Source organism: Panthera uncia, chromosome D1 (assembly GCF_023721935.1).
Source record: "Panthera uncia isolate 11264 chromosome D1, Puncia_PCG_1.0, whole genome shotgun sequence".
Lineage (NCBI taxonomy): Eukaryota > Metazoa > Chordata > Mammalia > Carnivora > Felidae > Panthera > Panthera uncia.
In genome coordinates this window covers 110,306,497-110,326,581 of record NC_064808.1, presented here as the reverse complement: position 1 = coordinate 110,326,581, position 20,085 = coordinate 110,306,497, and the positions used below count along the sequence as shown (strand labels likewise).

The 20,085-nt window shown below is 44.7% G+C and overlaps 1 protein-coding gene and 1 long non-coding RNA gene across 3 annotated transcripts in view; one reads left to right on the top strand and one right to left on the bottom strand.

The window, feature by feature from the left end:
• The window catches only part of LOC125910868 (uncharacterized), a 14,321-nt gene extending 10,128 nt beyond the window's left edge, over nucleotides 1-4,193 (bottom strand). Inside the window, exon 1 of the long non-coding RNA XR_007454203.1 lies at nucleotides 4,117-4,193. This is a non-coding gene — a long non-coding RNA (uncharacterized LOC125910868). The remainder of the gene's footprint in view (nucleotides 1-4,116) is intronic.
• CFAP300 (cilia and flagella associated protein 300) overlaps nucleotides 4,138-20,085 on the top strand; it is a 23,345-nt gene continuing 7,397 nt past the window's right edge. The window contains exons 1-6 of one of the 2 annotated variants that reach the window (XM_049614424.1): nucleotides 4,138-4,247; nucleotides 4,333-4,414; nucleotides 7,823-7,898; nucleotides 14,001-14,167; nucleotides 16,936-17,022; nucleotides 18,493-18,665. In XM_049614424.1, coding sequence (XP_049470381.1) covers nucleotides 4,138-4,247; nucleotides 4,333-4,414; nucleotides 7,823-7,898; nucleotides 14,001-14,167; nucleotides 16,936-17,022; nucleotides 18,493-18,665 — 695 coding nt within the window. The remainder of the gene's footprint in view (nucleotides 4,248-4,332; nucleotides 4,415-7,822; nucleotides 7,899-14,000; nucleotides 14,168-16,935; nucleotides 17,023-18,492; nucleotides 18,666-20,085) is intronic. The other variant, XM_049614417.1, reaches the window with a different exon arrangement.

Here is a 20,085-nt window from a genome sequence, read left to right as displayed (position 1 = left end):
AACTTACAAAAATATATGTAATATTGGGAAACCATATGGAAAAAATTAAATGAGCTTTAAAAAAATATATTGAGGGGCACGTGGGTGGCTAAGTCAGTTAAGCATCTGACTCTTGATCTCAGCTTAGGTCATGATCTCAGAGTCATGAGTTCAAGCTTTGTGTTGGGCTCCATGCTGGGTGTGGAGCCTACTTAAAAAATTTTTTGAGGGGCACCTGGGTGATTCAGTCAGTTAAGCATCCAACTTCAGTTTAGGTCATGATCTCACCGTTCATCGGTTTGAGCCCCTCATCAGGCTCTGTGCTGACAGCTCAGAGCCTGGAACCTGCTTCAGATTCTGTATCTCCCTCTCTCTCTCCTCCTCCCCTGCTCAAGTTCTGTCTCTCTCTCTCTCACATACACACTCTCCCTCTCAAAGATAAACATTAAAAAAATTTTTTTGGAAAAAATGGTACAAAAAAGAAAAATTGGACTTTATTAAAATTAAGAATTTGTGAGTATCAAAGCTACAAGCAATCTATACACAAAAAGGAAAATAATTGTGGGGCACCTGCATGACTCACTTGATTGAGCGTCTGACTCTTGATCTTGGCTCAGGTCATGATCTCAGTATTCGTGGATTTGAGCCCCATGGTAGGCTTTGTGCTGACAGTGTGGAGCCTGCTTGGGATCCTCTCTCTCCCTCTCTGCCCCTCCCCTACTCGAGTCCTCTCTCTCTCAAAACAAGTCAATAAATTTTAAAAAAAAAAAGGAAAATATTTGCAATGCATGTATTTAGCATGGACTTATATCCAGGGTAAATAACCATTTTCCAAAACTAAATACACAACTCTTCAGGGACAAACACTTAAAGTGGCACTTCACTGAAGAAGATACCCGAATGGCCAAAACACATATAAAAATTGCTTGACAACTATCAAGGAAATGCAAATTAAAAATCACAATGAGAAATGCAAATTAAAAATCACAATGAGAAATATAACTTCATCAGAAAGCCTAAAATTAAAAAAAAAAAAACTGATGATACCATGTATTGGCAAGAATGTGGAACAACTGGAAATTTCATGTAAGCTGGTTGGAGTATAAATTGATATACTTTTTTTGTTTTTATTTTTAATGTTTATTTATTTTTGAGACAGAGACAGACAGAGCATGAACAGGGGAGGGTCAGAGAGAGAGGGAGACACAGAATCCGAAGCAGGCTCCAGGCGCTGAGCTGTTGGCACAGAGCCAGATGCGGGGCTCGAACTCACGAACCGTGAGATCATGACCTGAGCCGAAGTCGGAGGCTCAACCGACTGAGCCACCCAGGCGCCCCATATACTTCACAAGATTTGGCAGTATCTAGTAAAACAAGACCTACTAATACCCAATGACTGATACCCAAGCACTTCCCATGCTGTGTATATTTCCAAAAGAAATAACTGTGAATTGATCAAAAGCCATGCTCCAAAATGTCCAAAGCTGCTTTCAGCACAGCCTCAAACTGTACACAACCCAAAAGGATCAGCTGTGGCATAGTGATGTGATAGAAAACTAATCAACAATGAAAAATAGAGCATATGTTCCTCAACTCACAACAGGATTACATCCCATTAGACCCATGGTAAATTGAAAATACCATGAGTCAAAAATACATTTAATGCTCTTAACCCCGGGGTGCCTGGGTGGCTTGGTCGGTTGAACATCTGACTCTTGATTTTGGCTCAGGTCACGACCTCAGGTTCCTGTGATTAAGCCCTAATTTGGATTCCTTGCTGGGTGTGCAGCCTGCTTGAGATTCTCTCTTCTCTTCCCTCTGCCCCTCCCCAGCTCTCTCTGCCTCAACAAACAAGCAAACAAACAACCATGTAACCTACCGAATATCATAGCTTAGGCTAGCATATCTAAACAATGCTCAGAACACACATTAGCCTACATTTGGGCAAGAGCATCCAACACAAAGCCTACTTTATAATAAACTGTTGAATATCTCATACAACTCATTGAACACTGTACTGAAAGTGAAAAACGGAGTGGTTGCATGTGCACACAATGGTTGTGAGTCCATGGGTGGTTTTGCCCTCATGATTATGGGGCTGATATAGCTGCGGGTGCAGCCTCTGCCCAGCAGAAGAGGATCAGAGCACACACTGCTAGCCCAGGAAAAGATCAAAAATCAAAATTCCAAGTACAGTTCCTACTAAATGCATATTGCTTCCACATCCTCCTAAAGTTGAAAAACCATTAGGTTGAGCCATTGCAAATCCAGGTTCACTGCTATTAGATGAAACAAAACAATGAAAACTATAGACACAAAAGTTAGTTTTCACCAGAATATAGGAAGTATGTGTTCTGGGGCACCTGGCTGGCTCAGATGGTAAAGCGTTAAGACTCTAGATCTTGGGGTTGTAAGTTTGAGCCCCTTGTAGGATGTAGAGATTACTTAAAAGTATGTCTTAAAAAAAATTTTTTTTTAATAATGAAAAGGGGCACCCGTATGCCTCAGTCAGTTAAGGGTCCAACTCTTGATTTCGGCTCAGGTCATGATCTCACGCTTCATGAGTTCAAGCTTCATACTGGGCTCTGCACTGATACTGTGGAGCCTACTTGGGATCTCTCTCTCCCTCTCTCTGCCTCTCCCCTACTCGCACTCTCCCTCTCTCTCTCTCAAAATAAATTAAACATTAAAAATAAATAAAAATAAATTCTGGCACGCCAATTCAAACTTGATGTTTTGTGAGTGCAACGAAATGTCAGTATATTTATTAAAAGAAAATTGATCGCCTATGTTGCCAAACGTAAAAACTAAGGAAACTTTAAATTAGGAGTGTTATGTTCCCACTCCTAATACTTAATGTTACTCAGTAAAGTACTTTTCAGGAAAACTGTACACAAAATACTTATCTTTTAAATTCTATTTTTAGCATATTTTAGTTTAATCTTTTGGTTTTTATTATTCTACTTTCTTCATTAGACATTTATCATGTTAAATCTGAGTCTTTCAGGGTGCCTGGGTGGCTCCGTCAGTTGAGCATCTGACTTCAGCTCAGGTCATGATCCCCCGGTTTGTGAGTTCGAACACCACATCCAGCTTGCCATCAGCACAGAGCCTGCTTTGGATCCTCTGTCCCTCTCTCCATCTGCCCCTCCCCTGCTAACTCGCTCTCTCAAAATAAATAAATTTTTTAAAAAGATATTAAAAATATAATAAAAATTTAAAAGTCTATGTTTCTATAAAGAAAATCTTTTAGCCTTCAGATGTAAAAATAAAAAGCAGATGGTAAGAGAGAATAGTTTTCCAAGTAGTCATATAGACATGTGTCTTCCAAAAGAAGCCTAATTAATTGAAAATAATGTCTTCATAAATGTTTGAGTCATGAAACTTAGATAACCATAAATCCAAGCTAGCAAGTTTGAGATTAGGAAATTAACGTGTGCTGAGGAATTAGGATTAGGGGTCAACTGCCGTACGCACGCACCTGCACTTCCTCTGGGCGCCACCCCTTTCCCCAGGGATGCGGACGGCGGAGACGGGTCCCCTTCCCTGTCCCTCCAGCCGGCAGCCCGTCCCCTACCCCTGCGCGCGGCTCCGCCTCCACCCCACCTAGCCCGGTCCCCAGCCTCCCCCACGCGACTCCGCTCCATCCCGCCCCCTCCGAGTGGCCCCGCCCCCACCCCACTTAGCCCCGCCCTCTGCCTCCTTCGCTTGACCCCGCACCCGCCCCGCACCCGCCGTGAGCCTGGACTCTTGGCCCCCAGCAACCGTATAGTCCCGCCGCCAAACAGAGCCTGTACTCCTCCGCTCAGCTCCGCCGCTGTCCCACTTCGCCGCGCTCCCGCCCCGCTTCGCCCCGCCCCCGCCGCGAGACGGGCCTCGCCGCTGTGCCTGGTCCCGGGCCTCCTCCGCGTGGCCCCTTCCCCGCCCCACCTCGCCCCGCTCCCACCAACCGCAGAGCCCCGACCCAATCACAGACTTGACTACTCGCGTGGCTCCTCCCCAACCAACGCCTCACTTCGCCCCGCCCCCGCCACGAGCCTGGCTTCCGTCCCCGGAAGAACCGCGTCGTCGCGCCCCCGCAGCGCCGGGCTGACCCCCCCCCCGCCGCCTCCGCGTCTCCATGGAAACGGTACGCACTAAAGCCGAGCGAGGAGCGCGATGGCGGCCGGGGAGCCGAGGGATTCGGGCAGCTACTACTTCAGATTCCTGCCTCAGAGAACCTTCCAGTGTCTGAGCACCCAGGAGACCACCAGCCGGCTCCGCCAGTGGTGAGAGGGCGAGGGCGGGGCGGGCCGGCCGCGAGCGCGCCCTGCCGCCGGGCCCGCGCTGACCTTCCTCCCGCCCCCGCCGCAGGTCCATGCTGGGCAGAGTCGCGGCTCAGGCGTTCGGCTTCGACCAGACGTTCCAGGCCTATCGCAAGGACGACTTCGTCATGGTTGGTGCGCGGGAGGGAGAGGCGCCCGGGTGTCCGCCGACTGAGCTGCGGCCCCGCCCGGGCTGGGGTCTGCGTGCGCGGCGGCGTGGGGACGCGCGCCAGCCGGGACTTGTCCCTACGGTCCCCGGCGTTCCGGCCCACCCCCGGGTGTCCCGGCCCCTCCCCCCCGGCATCCCCCAGTGCCCCGCCCCCCGCGTCCCTGCCCCGCCCCCGTGCCCCGGCCTCCCCCGGTGCCCCGCCCCACCGTGTCCCTGCGGTCTCCCAGTGCCCCGGCCGCCCACACCCCTTCCCCCGCCGCGGGGTCCTCCGTGCACCCTGACTTGGCTTCAGAGGACTTCTGGGTACTTCTGTGGGCTCCCGGAGTCAGAGCGCTCCTGTGACTGCTCCCCCGCACGTGCTCACAGGGGGTTCCGGGGGGAGCACTCAGCCGGCCAGCTCTCCGCAGTGACCTGCTGGAAGGGGCAGCTTGGAAAGAGGGGGACACATAAGAGAACAAGTTCTGGTGCATTCCGTAAAATTCAGTCACGTTATTTGAAATCCGGTTTTTCCCTCGCTAGCTGGACGGCGTTGACGTCTGCGGTCTGTGACGCTGTGCGTCCTGCGGCCCCGCGGCCGCTGATGGAGGACCGCGGGTGAGGGTCGTCCTCGTACCTGCCTGCGGCCGGCCAGCCGGCCGGGCGGGGGACTGGGCCGGGGCTTCGCACAGAACTGCACGCGCCCGCCTGGCTTCATGCAGGGAACTTCCCGCCTTTTTTTTTTGTTTGGCTTTTTTTTTTTTTTTTTTTTTTGGCCGAGGGGTCAGAGGAGGTTTACAAAAGGCCAGCCACTTGAGATGGGCACTGAAACGTGAGCAGGAGTTTGTCAGGTAGACAAAGTCGGGGGATAGTGTTAGATGGGTGGGACCATATTTTGCACCTTGTGTGCCTCCCAGAAGAGTTTGGGCTTTATCTAGCTAGTGAAGAGTCACTGAAAGTTTTTCAAGAAGATCGTAAACTTTAAACTACCGAGGTCACCCTGGCAGAAATGTGGAGCATAGATTGTTAGGACTGAGTCTGGAATCAGTGACACCAGACAAAACCGCTGTCATAGGACACCCTGAATTAGGGCAGCAGCACCAGGAGGCCTGGACGGACGTTTCAGAGAAAGGCAGTACTCCAGGACTAATAAGATACTGAGAATAAGGCAGAAGGGGAGTGTAGGATGAGCGAATGTCTGAGTTGGTTGACTGGAGTGGTAGATGATGCCGTTAAAGCCCTGGAAAATGCAAAAGAAGAAGGAGAATGAGTTCATCTTTAGGCATGTTGAACTTGAAGTGCTTGCAAGTAGTGGGATCCTAGATTGTTGAATCTGAGATCTTGCTTTGTCAGGAGAGAGCTCTGGGCTCAGTATACAGTGTTGGCATCCTCACCATGGGACTAAGGATAAGGGGGAAAGAAGCAATTTATAGAGCTTTCTAAAGGCCTGCCAACATCTCTGCTCACACCTCATGACCTCATAACACAGAGACTAGGCGGTGCAGACTTTTAGCTGAGCACATTGCCATCCCAAATAAAATTGGATTCCTTAAGGAAGAAGAAGAGAATGGATACTGGAGCAGAAACCAGCAATCTGCTAGATTTCATGTGTGGCATAGAATAGACATACATTTAACATTCTATGTTATATAAAATAATATATCAATTTAGAAATACTTTTTTAACGCTCACAGTTTCTGAAACAAGGAAGTTTAATCTTTACATGCATTTTGATATTCGTATCCTTGTTATCCTGTAACTTGTTTGGGAATCATGTAATATTTTCCCAAAGCACATCAGCTTTCCTAAAGTTGAGATACAGAGAATTCCTTCTAATGCCCCACTGGAAATTCTATAACATGCCCAAAATACCATGTGCGTATATTAGGACAGGGCTTTTTTAAAATTACTATTATTATTCTTTCGGTGCATAATTAACCCCAACAGCATAATGATTCTCGTGTTGCTTTACGTGAGGGGCCTTTATGAAGACTTATTTCCACTGGCTCTAGGTCACTTCACTGCAGGTCACTTAGCCTGCTTCCATTTATAATGGCATATAAAATGTAAGTTGATACTCCCTCCCCCCAGGGATAATTACTAAATCTGAATTAAATTTCTCCTTGTACTGATTTTTGCAGAAGACATCTAAAAGGCATTCAAAATCAGTATTAACTGAGGTTAATTCCAGCTTATATTTCTTTTCAAAGTGTATATTATATAAATTAAGATAATTGTGGGGCACTTGGGCCACTCAGTTAAGCTCCTGACTCTTGATTTCAGGTTGGGTCATGATCTCACTGTTCGTAGGTTCGAGCCCCACTTTGGGCTCCATGCACACGGTGCAGAACGTGCTTGGGATTCTGTCTGTCCTTCCTCTGCCCCTCCCATGCTCTCTCTTTCTCTCAAAATAGATGAAATAAACTTTAAAAGAAAATAAAATATTAAATAAAGATAATTGCACAAACACTCTTTAGCTTGAATTTATAAAGTTATCAACTTGCTTTTTTTTTTTCCTGAGGAGTAGTTTTGGGGAAAACTTATTTTTTTCTTTTTTGTGATTGGGCATAGATGATACCTGTGAGGTGTTTATCTTCCACCACTAGAATGTAAACTCCGTGGCACAGGAACTTGTGTGTGTCATACTGTAGGTATTCAGAAATACTTGCGGAACATATTAATCTTCACCCTGCACACCTGGTCCTCTTCACTGTTCCCTTTCTCATGAAATGGCATTCATTCTGTCCAGTTTCTCATGCATCATCTGTGGTTCCTCCCTCGCCCTTTGTCCTTTGTCCTCCTAAACAGTCATTGAGTCCATTCGCTTCTCTACCTCCCCCTTGCTATCATCTTGACTGATGTGAACATCAGATCTTCCTGGATTACAACAGTACCTTCCCTTCGACCTATTCTCTTAATAACCCTTCAGCTCATTTTCCACGCTGCTGCCAGAATGCATGGTAAAAAATAGGACTGATTTAAGCTCTTTCTTTGCTTACATCTGTTCAGTGTGTTCTTACTACCCTTAGATCACAAATACTCATGAGGGGCGCCTGGGTGGCTCAGTCCATTGAGCGTCCAACTTTGGTTCAGGTCATGATCTCACGGTTCATGAGTTCGAGCCCCACGTCAGTCTCTGTGCTGACATCTCGGAACCTGGAACCAGCTTCAGATTCTGTGTCTCCCTCTCTCTGCCCCTCCCCTGCTCATGCTCTCTCGCTCTCTCGCTCTCTCTCTCTCTCAAAAATAGACATTAAAAAAATAATAAATAAAAATAAAATAAAATTGTCCTTCCCCGATCAAGTGAGAGTTTACTACAGTTGTTTTAGAAATTAATTCTTGATATTGTTTGTAATACAGTTTCTAACTTATTCCCCTCAAATTTGTATTTTAGGCTTTTTTCAAAGACCCAAATGTTATTCCTAATTTGAAGTTACTTTCAGATTCTTCTGGACAATGGATTACATTAGGTAAATAAAACATATTTTTATTTTTATCTTTTCAGATGATGATTTTATTATTATAACAAAATTTTGCCTTTGGAATTTTCATTATTAAAATACACATTGTGAATAATGACTCACCTGTTTGATAACATCAAGGTCAAACATGATGAGCTGTGCCAGGCCTGCCCTGCGTCTTTCTCCTGGGGGCCCACTGCTCCTGTCCTGGCACGGCACAGGAGCACCAGTTCTCTTTTCATTCATTGGGAAAGTATTTATTGTGTGTCTCCCAATGTGGACTCTGCTCGATGCAGGGAACAGTGAGGTGAACACAAGAAAATGATGCTCAAGAAACTGGTTGATATGTAAAAAAAAAAAAAAAAATAGTGCAAGGGGTGCCTGGGGAGGCTGAGTCGGGTGAGCGTTCGACTTCAGCTCAGGTCATGATCTCACAGGATGTGGGTTCGAGCCCCACATCTGGCTTTGCGCTGACAGCACGGAGTCTGCTTCAGATTCTGTCTCCCTCTCTCTCTACCCCTCTGCCGCTCGCACACGTGTTCTCTCTCTGTCTCTCTCAAAAATAAAAACATTAAAAAAAAAATAGTGCAATAATGTGCTACCATAGCAGTAGGAGCAAAAGGAGGAGAGTGTCAGGTAGAGTTCTGCTGATATGAGGGTGTTTGAGCAAAAGCATTCAGGGCGGGGCAGCGGATTTCTGACCAAGGAAGTGGCCATTCATGGAATGTTCGTAAAATAACATATAAAGTCATGGAAGAGAGTCTTAAAATGTCAAAAAGAAAATTTTATCTATGTAATAATTTCATAGTACCTTGAAACATAGGTAGGAATCTTTAAGCAAAATTACCCAAACAATAGCACTCAAATCTCTTAAATAACTCTCAGGTTAAGGAGTAAACCAGAGAGTTAATAGAAGAGTGGTTTGAAAACAAAAACATGACCACTATATTTTAAATGTTAGTTTGAAGTGTCTTAACAATAGAACCAGTCATTCTTCCACTTAAGAGGAAAATCCGGTTAGTAATGTGGGTTTGTGCTTAAGAAAAATGTAAGTGGATTTTAAATTAGATGGGGTTGTTTTGGTAAATTCCTACATTGCATGTTCATGGAATTCTAGTACTCTTACACAAAAATGACTTTGCTGAAAGTATTACTCAAGAACGAGATTTGTGACGTTAGAATTAGTAGGTCACGTTTTATTGCTTTTGGCTAAAAACCACTGTAAAATTTATAGAGCAAAAAGCTGGTACAGGGTGATCTTCAGAATACTTTCAGAGTTAGACTGACTCTCCGAGCAAATGTACTTACAGGTTCAAAATCTTCAGAAGGAAATAATCACAGGCACGTAGCAAAGAGTTTATGAAACTTTTACAGTAACTTCAGTCAATTCTTTTACAAAAATAAGGTTCGTTGAAAAAAGTTCAATCTTCCCCCGTACTGACAAACAGTACTGACTTTTTTCTGATTTTTAAAAAACACATTGCAAAAAGAGAGGTTCTAAAATTCCACATGTGCCTGGCAGAATCAATTAGAAGTACTCTGAAAAATTGGGCAAAAGAGGTAGCACTCTACTTCAGAAGTAGAAGTTTCTAGAGGATTGCTGTACTCTTCCGTTAGCTTGTTTTGTATCTCCTACCAGCTTTTCTGTTTCTGATGTATCAGCCGTCTTCTCTCCAATTTTCCTCTGAGGGCCAGCTGTTAAAATAAACAGCTTTTGAAAATGAGAGAAAAGACATTCTTGTAGCAAGTGAACCAGTGGTAAAGAGTGTGGTGAAGGATCCCCCTCACTGCTGCCCTCGCCTGGGCCTGGACTGCCAGGGCTTTCTGCCGCGGACCCTGTCTCCCAGATGCTGCAGCCCTCCTCATACAGACACACTGTGCCCTTTTTTGGGTGACATATAATGGATGCTTCCTATGTGCTTAGTTAAGGGCATTATATTCATTACATCCTTTAAATGGCTTTTTTTTTTTTCAATTCATTTTTGAGAGAGCACAAGAAAGACGGCAAAGAGAGAGGAACAGAGGATCCGAAGGGGCTCTGCGCTGACAGCAGCAAGCCTGATGTGGGGCTTGAACTCACAAGCCACGAAATCATGACCTGAGCCAAAGCGGTATGCTTGACTGAGCCACCCACATGCCCCCATTACCTCCTTTAATTCTCAGACCAACTCAGAGAGGTATTATTATATGTCCCTATGTCCCAAATGAAGAGTCAGATTCATGAGCTAAATAATTTGCAGTTTTGCACAGCTGGCCGGACTCCAGAATTCAAGGTCTTGACCACTATACTATCCTGTCTCTGCCATTTCAGCATTAATGAAGCTGTCAGAAAACACCAATTTGGACACCAAATAAATAGACACCTGTGTATTATGCTAATATCAAGGGGAAAAAATACATTCTTAACTTTGTATGTGATCATAGCAGTGCATCACATGTCTTATAAATGGTGGAGACATGATTTTACCATATTTCTGCCTAACAGATAGCATGTGCTATGGACTCAATTGTGGCCCCCCGCCCCCCGCCAAGTTCTTATGTTGAAGCTTTAACCCCCAATGTTATTGTATTTGAAGATGAGGCCTGGGGCGCCTGGGTGACTCAGTCGCTTGAGCGTCCAACTTCGGCTCAAGTCATGATCTCACGGTTCGTGGGTTTGAGCCCCATGTCGGGCTCTGTGCTCACAGCTCGGAGCCTGCAGCCTGCTCCAGATTCTGTGTCTCCCTCTCTCTCTACCCCTCCCCTGCTTGCACTCTGTGTCTCTCCCTCTCAAAACTAAATACATATTTAAAAAAAAATTTTTTTTTTAAAGATGAGGCCTTTGGGAGCTAATTAGGTTTAGACTACATCTCAAGCAGCCCTTCTGATGGGATGAATGCCCTTACATCAAGAGAAAGAGATCCCAGAGCTCTCTGCCATGTGCTGACAGCCAAGAAGGCAGCCGTCTGCAAGTCAGGAAGAGAGCCTTTACCGGGAGCCAAATCAGCTGGCGCCTTGGTTTTTGGGCTTCCCAGCCTGCAGAGCTGTGAGACATAAATGTCTGTTGTTTAAACCACCCAGTCTGGTATTCTGTGATAGCCGCCTAAGCAGACTGACAGATTTTGGTCCCGAGAAGTGGAATGTTTCTGTAACATACCTAAAAAGGTTAGAAGTGGCTGTGAAACTGCATCACGGGTGTTGGTGGAAGAGTTTTGAGGTGCATGCTAGCCCAGATACACGGATGTTAAGCTTGATTCTAGTGAGGTCTCACACAGAAATGAGGACCTTGTTATCAGAAAGTGGAGGAAAGACAATCCATAAAATGCCTGAGAACTTGGCTGAACTATGTTCTGGTGTTTTGGAGAAGGTAGAATTTGCAAGTGATGAAATTATATATTTAGCTGGGACGTGTCTAAACAAACTATTGTAGGAGCAGCTTGGTTCTTCCCGAACGTTTGTAATAAAGTAGGAAAGGAAAAAGACAGATTGAAGAAGGATTCGTTAAGGAACCAGAGCTTGAAGATTTGGCAAATTCTCAGCCTTTTCATATTGTAAAAAATGAGATTCTTTTGAAGAGAACAAATATGGCTGGGCAACCATTTGATAAAGAGAGCATGTGTGTAATTCATGGACTTAATCAGCCATTTCAACAGAAGCCAGAGTTACAGTGGGGATTGTATTGGCAAAGACACTGCCGGTTTGAACTAAAGGGGACAGAAACGAGACAAAATGAAGGCTGTCAGACCTCTTAGATCCCACAGGACCAGACGATAGAGCCATTTGGCTGACACATGGCCGTTCTGCAGGAGAAGAGAAGGACTAAAAGGCAGTTCAGAGATAATCGGGGCCACCCTTGGTTTCAGGAACACACTGTGCCTTTTGGGGGAGAACCTCAGAGGCTGGGCCACCGCCCCAGCGGGTCTGGAAGACAGAACATTGAACCAAAGATGATTATTCTTGAGGCTTAAAGTCTAATGAAATTTGCCTTGCCAAGTTTAGGCTTGCTTGGGACCATCACCCCTTGTTTTCTGTTTCTCCCTTTTGGAATGAAGATGTCTCTCCTCTGCCTGTCTCACCATTGTATTTGGAAGCATGTCACTTGTCTGGATTCACAGGGTCATAGATGGAGAGGAATTTTGCCCCAGGATGAGGTGTACCTCCCTCTTACCCATATCTGATTTAGGTGATATGTAGGTGAGATTTTGGACTTTAGATTTTAGCATTGATGCAGGAATGAGCTAAGACTTTTGGGGCTGTTAGGATAGAATAAACACGTTTTGCATGTGAGAAGGACATGAATTGGGGGTGTGGGTACCAGGGGCAGAATGCTTTGGACTGAATTGTGTCCTTTCAGAATTGATTTGACAGAAGTCCTAACCCCACCCATGACCTCATCTAACCCTAATTACTTCTCAAAGGCCCCATCTCGAAATACCATTACATTGTGGTATTTCAACATATTAATTTTGGAGGGACACAGTTCAGTCCCTCGCAAATGCTATTTCTATGCCTCGGAGTACGTGGTTTGAATTTAATTACCTTATCTTACCAACCCAACCCTCCTGCCACTCCCTAAATCAGAGCTAGAGTCATTTATTAGGATGGCATGTTGCCGGGGGGCCTGGGTGGCTCAGTCAGTAGAGCATCTGACTTTGGTTCAGGTCATGATCTCATGGTTTGTGGGTTCGAGCCCTGCATCGGGCTCTGTGCTGACAGCTCGGAGCCTGGAACCTGCTTCAGATTCTGTGTCCCCCTCTTTCCCTGCCCCACCCCTGCTTGTGCTCGGTATCTGTCTTTCAAAAATGAAGAAACATTAAGAAAAAAATTTTTTTAAAGAATGGCACATTGCCCAGTGTCAGTCCCTCATCCTGTGGCCACCAACCCGTCTTTGAAGACCCTCTGGCTCTATACTGCTCTAGTTCTTTGTTCTTGTAGTGTTCACAACTCTTCTGTCACTTTCTGTGGTCTTCTTGTCCCTTTAATCCCCCACAGGATTTTTTCCCCTGAAACAAAAGGAGCTTTTCCTAGAAGTGTAGTTTTTGAAATTACTGAAGCATACACAGTTCCTGTCTCCAGACGCCCATTGCGCGTCCACACAAGGCCAGCTCGAGCCCAGAACAAGTAGCAAGTGCTCTCAGGACTCCAGGTAGGCAACCAGAAGGAAAAGCGCAGATCATCACCAGCCTCACTCTTCTCAAGCTCAAGCTGCTTCCGGCGGAAATACCGAACAAGCGTATCAGGGAGAGGTCACACCAAGGGCCCCCACACCTCGGTGTGCTGTTCTAGGGAGAACTTTGAACAAAGAAGACCACCACCTCTTTATATCTGAGTGTGTGTGTGGATATGAGTACATGAGAGAGAAATGGAAAGAAACTGAGGCAATAATAAATATTCATTTTAGTCTTTGTGTCTTTCTGTAATTGAGAAGAACCTTTAGTAACGGAAAATCCATTCCTCAAGGACACATTTAGGAAGTAAGTTTGGGGTGGGGAAGGTATGCGGGGGAAAAACTCGAGCTACAAGACGAAAATAGACAAAACATCATGGTCACAAATTTCTCTAATTCCAAACTTCTCATAACTTGATTAGGGCCTGGTTTGAAACTTACCTTGACTTGGAAAAGCTGGTTTTGGGTCATAAACACTGTAAATGAGATCACAAGGGAGAAATTGCTTATTGGAGAGAAGAAATTTCAAGACATCCTCAGGACTTTACAAAACAGCCATTACTTAACATTAATTAAAGTTTTTGTAATACAAATTATAAAGCATTGAGCACAATATAAATCCAAAGTCACACAAAGCAGTTCCAATGCTTTTATAGGCGATTCTGATATGTGGATTAAAACTGATGTAAGAATCCCCTACTACACGAAAAATGATTTCATTTTCAGACATCTTCTAATTTACATACTCTAGGGCTGAAATGGTGAAATTTTGTTACAGACTTTTAGTGATTAATAAAAATGAACAAACGGCAAACTAAGAATTTAATAAGATCCCTAATGTGTCCTTTAAATATACCAAAATATATGCCCTATTTGACTACTTAGAATCCCTGCATTGTAATATTTGTTTTGGAAATAATTGAGAATAATAAGTTAATGTTTATATTCTATAAAATTTTTTTCAGGATCTGAAGTGAAAAAAATTGAAGCCACAAATGTTCCTTGTACACAGCTTTCAATGTCATTTTTTCATCGGTTATATGATGAAGATATTGTACGCGATGATGGACATATCATTAAGTGTTTAGATTCTTTTTGCGATCCCTTTCCTATATCTGATGAATTACGAAAAGTAAGTATAGATTTTTAAAATTTCATAATAGAATTTTATTTCAGGAAATGCTTAATGTCAAAAACTTTTACCTATGTAAAATACCTAAAACACCTTTTATCAATTATTAATGATCAGTAATATCAGTTACATTGGAAGATTTTTTTCTTGGATGGGACTTTTACTATCAACTGAATTATCTGTGTATTTCAGTAGTTCTCAACCAGATGCTACTAACAGTCATGCATAGAGGCCAGAGATGTTGCTAAACATCATGCTGTGGGCAGGACAGCCCCCCACAACAGAGTTCTCTGCCCCAAAATTTCAATAGTGCTAAGGCCGAGAAGCCCTGACCTGCTTAACTCATGGCTATTTTTCTTCGATATGGGGCTCTTAACATATCAAATGACTATTTAAAAATATCCCTGTTGTAAAAGAATCGTTCTGTCTCACAGCTGAGATCAAAAAAGCCATTTTAGGGGTGCCTGGGTGGCTCAGTCAGTTAAGCGTCCAACTCTTGGTTTCGACTCAGGTCATGATCTTGTGGTTTGTGGGTTCGAGCCCCACATCGAGCTCCACACTGACAGTCTGGAACCTACTTGGGGTTCTCTCTCTCCCACCTGCCCCCATCCCTCCCCTACTCACGCGCGCTCTCTCTCTCTCTCTCTCTCTCAAAATAAATAAACTTCTTAAAAAACCATTCGATTACCTAATTTTTTTTTTAGCAAGAGGTGTATTGAATCAGAAGACATAGATTATTTAGCTAATTCCTGAGTTATTATTTATAAGATAGTAACTAAGCAAATCATTCAATATCTTGAGCCCCAAGATCTTATCTGTACAACATAGAGATTAAAATTCCCATTCTATCTTGTTGAAACTGTTGAGATATGAGTTGAGAGAGCATTTAAATACACTTTTTAAAAAGTGTGACATGTTAAAACGAAATGCATTATTATCATCATTATTTTATTTATAGAGAGAGCACGAGCAACTGGGAGAGAGGCAGAGGGAGAGAGAGAGCATCTCAAGCAGGCTCCATGTTCAGCACAGAATCCAACACAGGGCCCCATCTCATGACCTAATCCAAAATCAAGATCATGACCCGGGCCGAAATCAAGAATCGGACACTCAATTGACTGAGCCACCCAGGCGCCCCTTATTATCATTAAATTATGGAGATAAACTGTTTACCAAATGGACAAAAATTAGGGCTTTCAGGGGCTCCTGGCTGGCCCAGTCGATGGAGCGGGCAACTCTTGATCTCAGGATTAGGAGTTCAAGCCCCACATTGGGTGTAGAGATTATTAAAAAAAAATAAAGCTTTGGTATCAAATAGACATAGATTCAAATACAGGCTCAGCCACTTAATAACTAGGGTACTTAGCCTCATTTTTTCATCTATAAAATAAGAATGATGCAAGAATCATGTGAGGGGCCCCGTGTTGCTCAGTCGGTTAAGGTCATGATCTCACAGTTCATGGATTCGAGCTCTGTGCTGACAGCTCGGAGCCTGCTTGAGATTCTCTGTCTCCATCTGTCTGCCCCTCTCCCACTCGACTGTATCTCTCTCTCTCAAAAAAAAAAAAAATTATGTGAGATAATGCACTTAAAGTGTTTAGCCCAATGCCTAGTATTTAGTAAGCTTTCAGTAATAGTAATGACTAGCCACTAATTACTATTATTTTACATTTAGGAGATGTCGCTATGTGTAAGTTGAATAAGGAGATGTATAAGTTGAACTTATTGTAAATCCAGATGGGAATGACCTAGGGAAGCCCCTGACACACCATTCTGGACATAGACATCTTGTCTGTAGGAGACCGGGAGGCATCCAGCCAGTCTCTGCGTTCTTCTACACCAACAAAACACCTGAAAGAACCCTTAGTTGAAGAAGACAATCAAATTACTCATTGAAGATGTCCAAACACACAACTGAGGAGACTATATATAGTTGCTCTGTAGTTAGGTGGTATGTATAACACAAGATAAGCACTGTACCTTGGGGATCTGATAATTTCTACTCTTCCTTACCAAGGACTGGAAATTAACCTCTACAAAGTGTCTCGTCTAGTCTGGGTCTTCTTCCTTTTGGGGCACTATGTCATCTCTTCTTATCTGTCCCCGATCTCTGCTGGCACATGTACCTCTCTATCACAAGGCCCTGTCCCCTAATTTCAGAGAGCTCACCCTCACCTATACTGAGAGCATTGGCAACGGACTTTTCGAGAGACGGATGCGCCTTCTCTGCTCTGCTGCTTGTCGTCTGGTTTTCTTTTTTTAATTTTTTTTTAGAATTTATTCATTTTTGAGAGAGAGAGAGAGAGAGAGGGAGCATGAGTGGCAGAGGGGCAGAGAGAGTGGGAGATGCAGAATCTGAAGCAGGTTCCAGGCTCTGAGCTGTGTGCTGACAGCTCAGAGCCCAACACGGGGCTCAAACTCACGGACCGTGAGATCACGACCATCGGACGGAAGGAAGTCGGACACTCGACCGCCTGAGCCCCCCGGGCTCCCCTCTGCTGCTGGTCTTCTTTACTTCCATGCGTAGCCCTTGAATTCAGGAAGTACCCACACTGTTTTTCTTCCAGTTGCCTCTGCGTTTCGCTCTCGTGTTCTTTGCCGCCCTGTGGCGACAAGCAAGGTGTTAACTTGGTTGCTTTCTGGCTGAAAAAATAAATCAATAAATAACCTCCAGCCTTAGCCTGAACTGAAAAGGGCCCTCCGCCATGCAGCAGCACCGAGCCCGTCACACCGCCTCACTGAGGCCTGCCGATAACCACCTTCCGCAGGCGGCTCACAAGTCTGGCTCCTTAACCACATTGCACACCTCCTCCCTGAGGGCCCCATGTGGAAGCACACGGGGAGATCAGCCGCAGGTGGGTCCCGCTTCCACATTTATTCCCCAAATATTTTCATTTCTGTCATTTTTACACTGCGCAGCCTAATCAGTTCAGTAACCAGAGTGCTCATGCGAGGAATGCGTTCATTCGTCATTCCTGAGAGCTTTAGTCGCTCTTGTGTTAAGCCAGATCTTTAGGTAGCTACAAACTCAGGCTTCAATATCACATCATTTCCTTAGAGAGAGAGAGAGAGAGAGAGAGAAGGAGAGAAGGAGAGAAGCAGGCAAGGAGGGGAGATGGGCCAAGCCGTATGTGTGGCACACCCAGGGAGTAATAAACTGTAAACCACTTCCCCTCACCTTTTACTGCGTGTGACTTTGGCTTTCATAAACTCGTTGTAAGTAACCTGCACACTGGCAACACCACAGAGTTTATTTTAAGTGCCTCTTTTATGCTGACCTTGTGATGAATATTCATTTGAGATTGGGGTAAATCAAATGTGAAGCTTGATCAGGTTTCCTAATTTAAGTGCACTTCTTGCTCCTAGACAGTGATTTTGTATAACTCCTATTTCCCTCCTTTACCTGTTTGGTAGTGTTAGTGTTATGTACAATTTTTACAGCATTCCAACTCCTTGTTGTATGTATTTTCTTTCCCACTTTGTTTCTTGGTTACGGGTTTTTGCCTTTTAACTTTTTGTACTGTGTCGGTATTTTACTGTTAGCTACTTCACATTCTTTTTACAAGCAGGTGGAGTATAAACAACTCAATAAAAGAAATGTGTGTTATGGTTTACATTCGTCACCTTGTTCGTATCTACCGCAATCGAGTTAATCAGTTGTGTGGAATGGCCAATGGTATAAGAAACCCTCCCGCGTCCGACCCTGTTGTGCTGTTTTCTGAAAGAGGTGGTGAAGTCTCCAGAGAGCAAGAGTCAGTATAGATGGGTGATGTGTAGGATGATATTATTAGGGGACAGCAGGAAAAGAGGTGGTTATGATGGTCCACTTACCTGGATAGTTCAAAATGGAGTAATGGGGGTGGGCCGGGGCAGGGGTGGTAAGGAAAGTGGTCATCCAGAAGTGCAGGGGTAGGGCTTAGAAAATGAGGGCCAGCTTCCAGACTGAAGCAAAGGCTACAGACCTTCTGGGATGGAGAAGTTTCTCCATTTATCTATGGTCCCTTGTTTCCAAATAAGATTTAAGGTGACTCAGCACTAAAATTGCAGCAGTGCTAAAACCATTACTAAAGATATAAATTAGAACAAAGGTATAAAGGGGAAGAGGAGAAGATTTAGATTTATTCCTTTAACTGAGCATCAGTACCTAATGGTAACATGGAGGGAAAATGAGTGCAGGTCTCACCGATGACTCTTTCTGGTTGTTCAGGATTGGTTGTTAACATAGGCCTAGGATTATTTGTAAGTTCATAAATGGAAACTTTTGAAAACAAAAATTAGAGCCTTAAATCATGTTAGATTAAGATGAATTTTATCATTTTCCATAGGTTTTACTAGTGGAAGACTCAGAAAAATATGAAATATTTAGCCAAGCTGATAGAGAAGAGTTCCTGTTTTGTCTTTTCAAACATCTTTGCCTTGGTGGAGCCCTTTGTCAGTATGAAGATGTGCTTAATCCATATCTGGAAACAACAAAGCTTATCTATAAAGATCTAGTGAGGTAATGTTGCTAGATTACAATAGGTAAATCTCTGGTTAACAGAGTGCATTGTTTAACTGTGCTGGGCTCGCCTGGCGTCTGCTGGGTCCTGTTGACGCCAGCCACCAAAGTGTGTGAGAACAGCACCGCTTCGAACCCCTTTTCCGGCCTCTCCCTTCTCCTCCAGGTTGGGACGTGGTTACATCTCCCTGACTCTCTTTAGCACCCAGTTCCCGGTTCTCATCTGACTGTGCTTCCTTCCCCATCCAGCGGATTACTCGCTCCATGCCTGCTTAGCGGCTGACTTATCCCAGATCTTCTGCCACATTCTCCCCAGGTTCCCGTCGTGCTTACCCCAGGTCTCCTGTCACACTTACCCCAGGTCTCCTGTCACACTTATCCCAGGCATCCTGTCACATTTACCTCAGATCTCCTGTCACACTTACCTTAAGTCCCCTGTCACCTCACCCCAGGTCTGCTGTCACACTTCCCCCAAGCCGCCTATCACATCAGTTTCCTATCACACTTAACCCAGGCCTCCTGTCACACTTATCCCAGGCGTCCTCTCACATTTACCTCAGATCTCCTGTCACACTTACCCCAGGTTCCTGTCACAGATACCTCGGTCTCCTGTCCACTTACCCACGTCTCATGTCACATTTAGCACAGGTCTCATTTCACATTTACCACCAGTCTCATGTCACCTTTACCCCAGGTCTCCTGTCACAATTACCCCAGGTCTCCTTTCACATTTACCCCAGATTTCCTGTCATATTTACCCCAGGTGTCCTCTCAAATTTATTTCAGGTCTCCTGTCACCACATCCCAGGTGTACTACCCTTTTACCTCAGGGCTCCTTCACACTTACCCAAGGTTCCTCTCATACTTACCGCAGGTCTCCTGTCACATTCACCCCAGGTCTGATGTCACTTTTACCTCAGGTCTCCTGTCATATTACCCCATGTCTCCTGTCACACTTATCGCAGATCTCCTGTCACATTCACCACAGGCTTGATGTCACTTTTACCTCAGGTCTCCTATCACACCTACCCAGGGCTCCTGTCCCATTTACCACAGGAATCCTGTCACACTTACCCCAGATGTCCTGTGCATTTACCACAGGTCTCTTGTCGTATTTACCCCAGGTCTTCTGTCACATTCACCCCAGGTCTGATGTCGCTTTTACCTCAGGTCTCCTATCACACTTACCCCAGGTTCCTGTCACACTTACCCTAGGTCTCCTTTCACACTTATCCCAGGTCTCGGGTCACACTTACCCCAGGTCTTCTGTCACACTTAAGGCCTCCTGTCACACTTACCCAGGTCTCCTGCCACACTTAACCCAGGCCTCCTGTCACATTTATCCCAGGTGTCCTCTCACATTTACCTCAGATCTCCTGTCACACTTACCCTAGGTCTCCTTTCACACTTATCCCAGGTC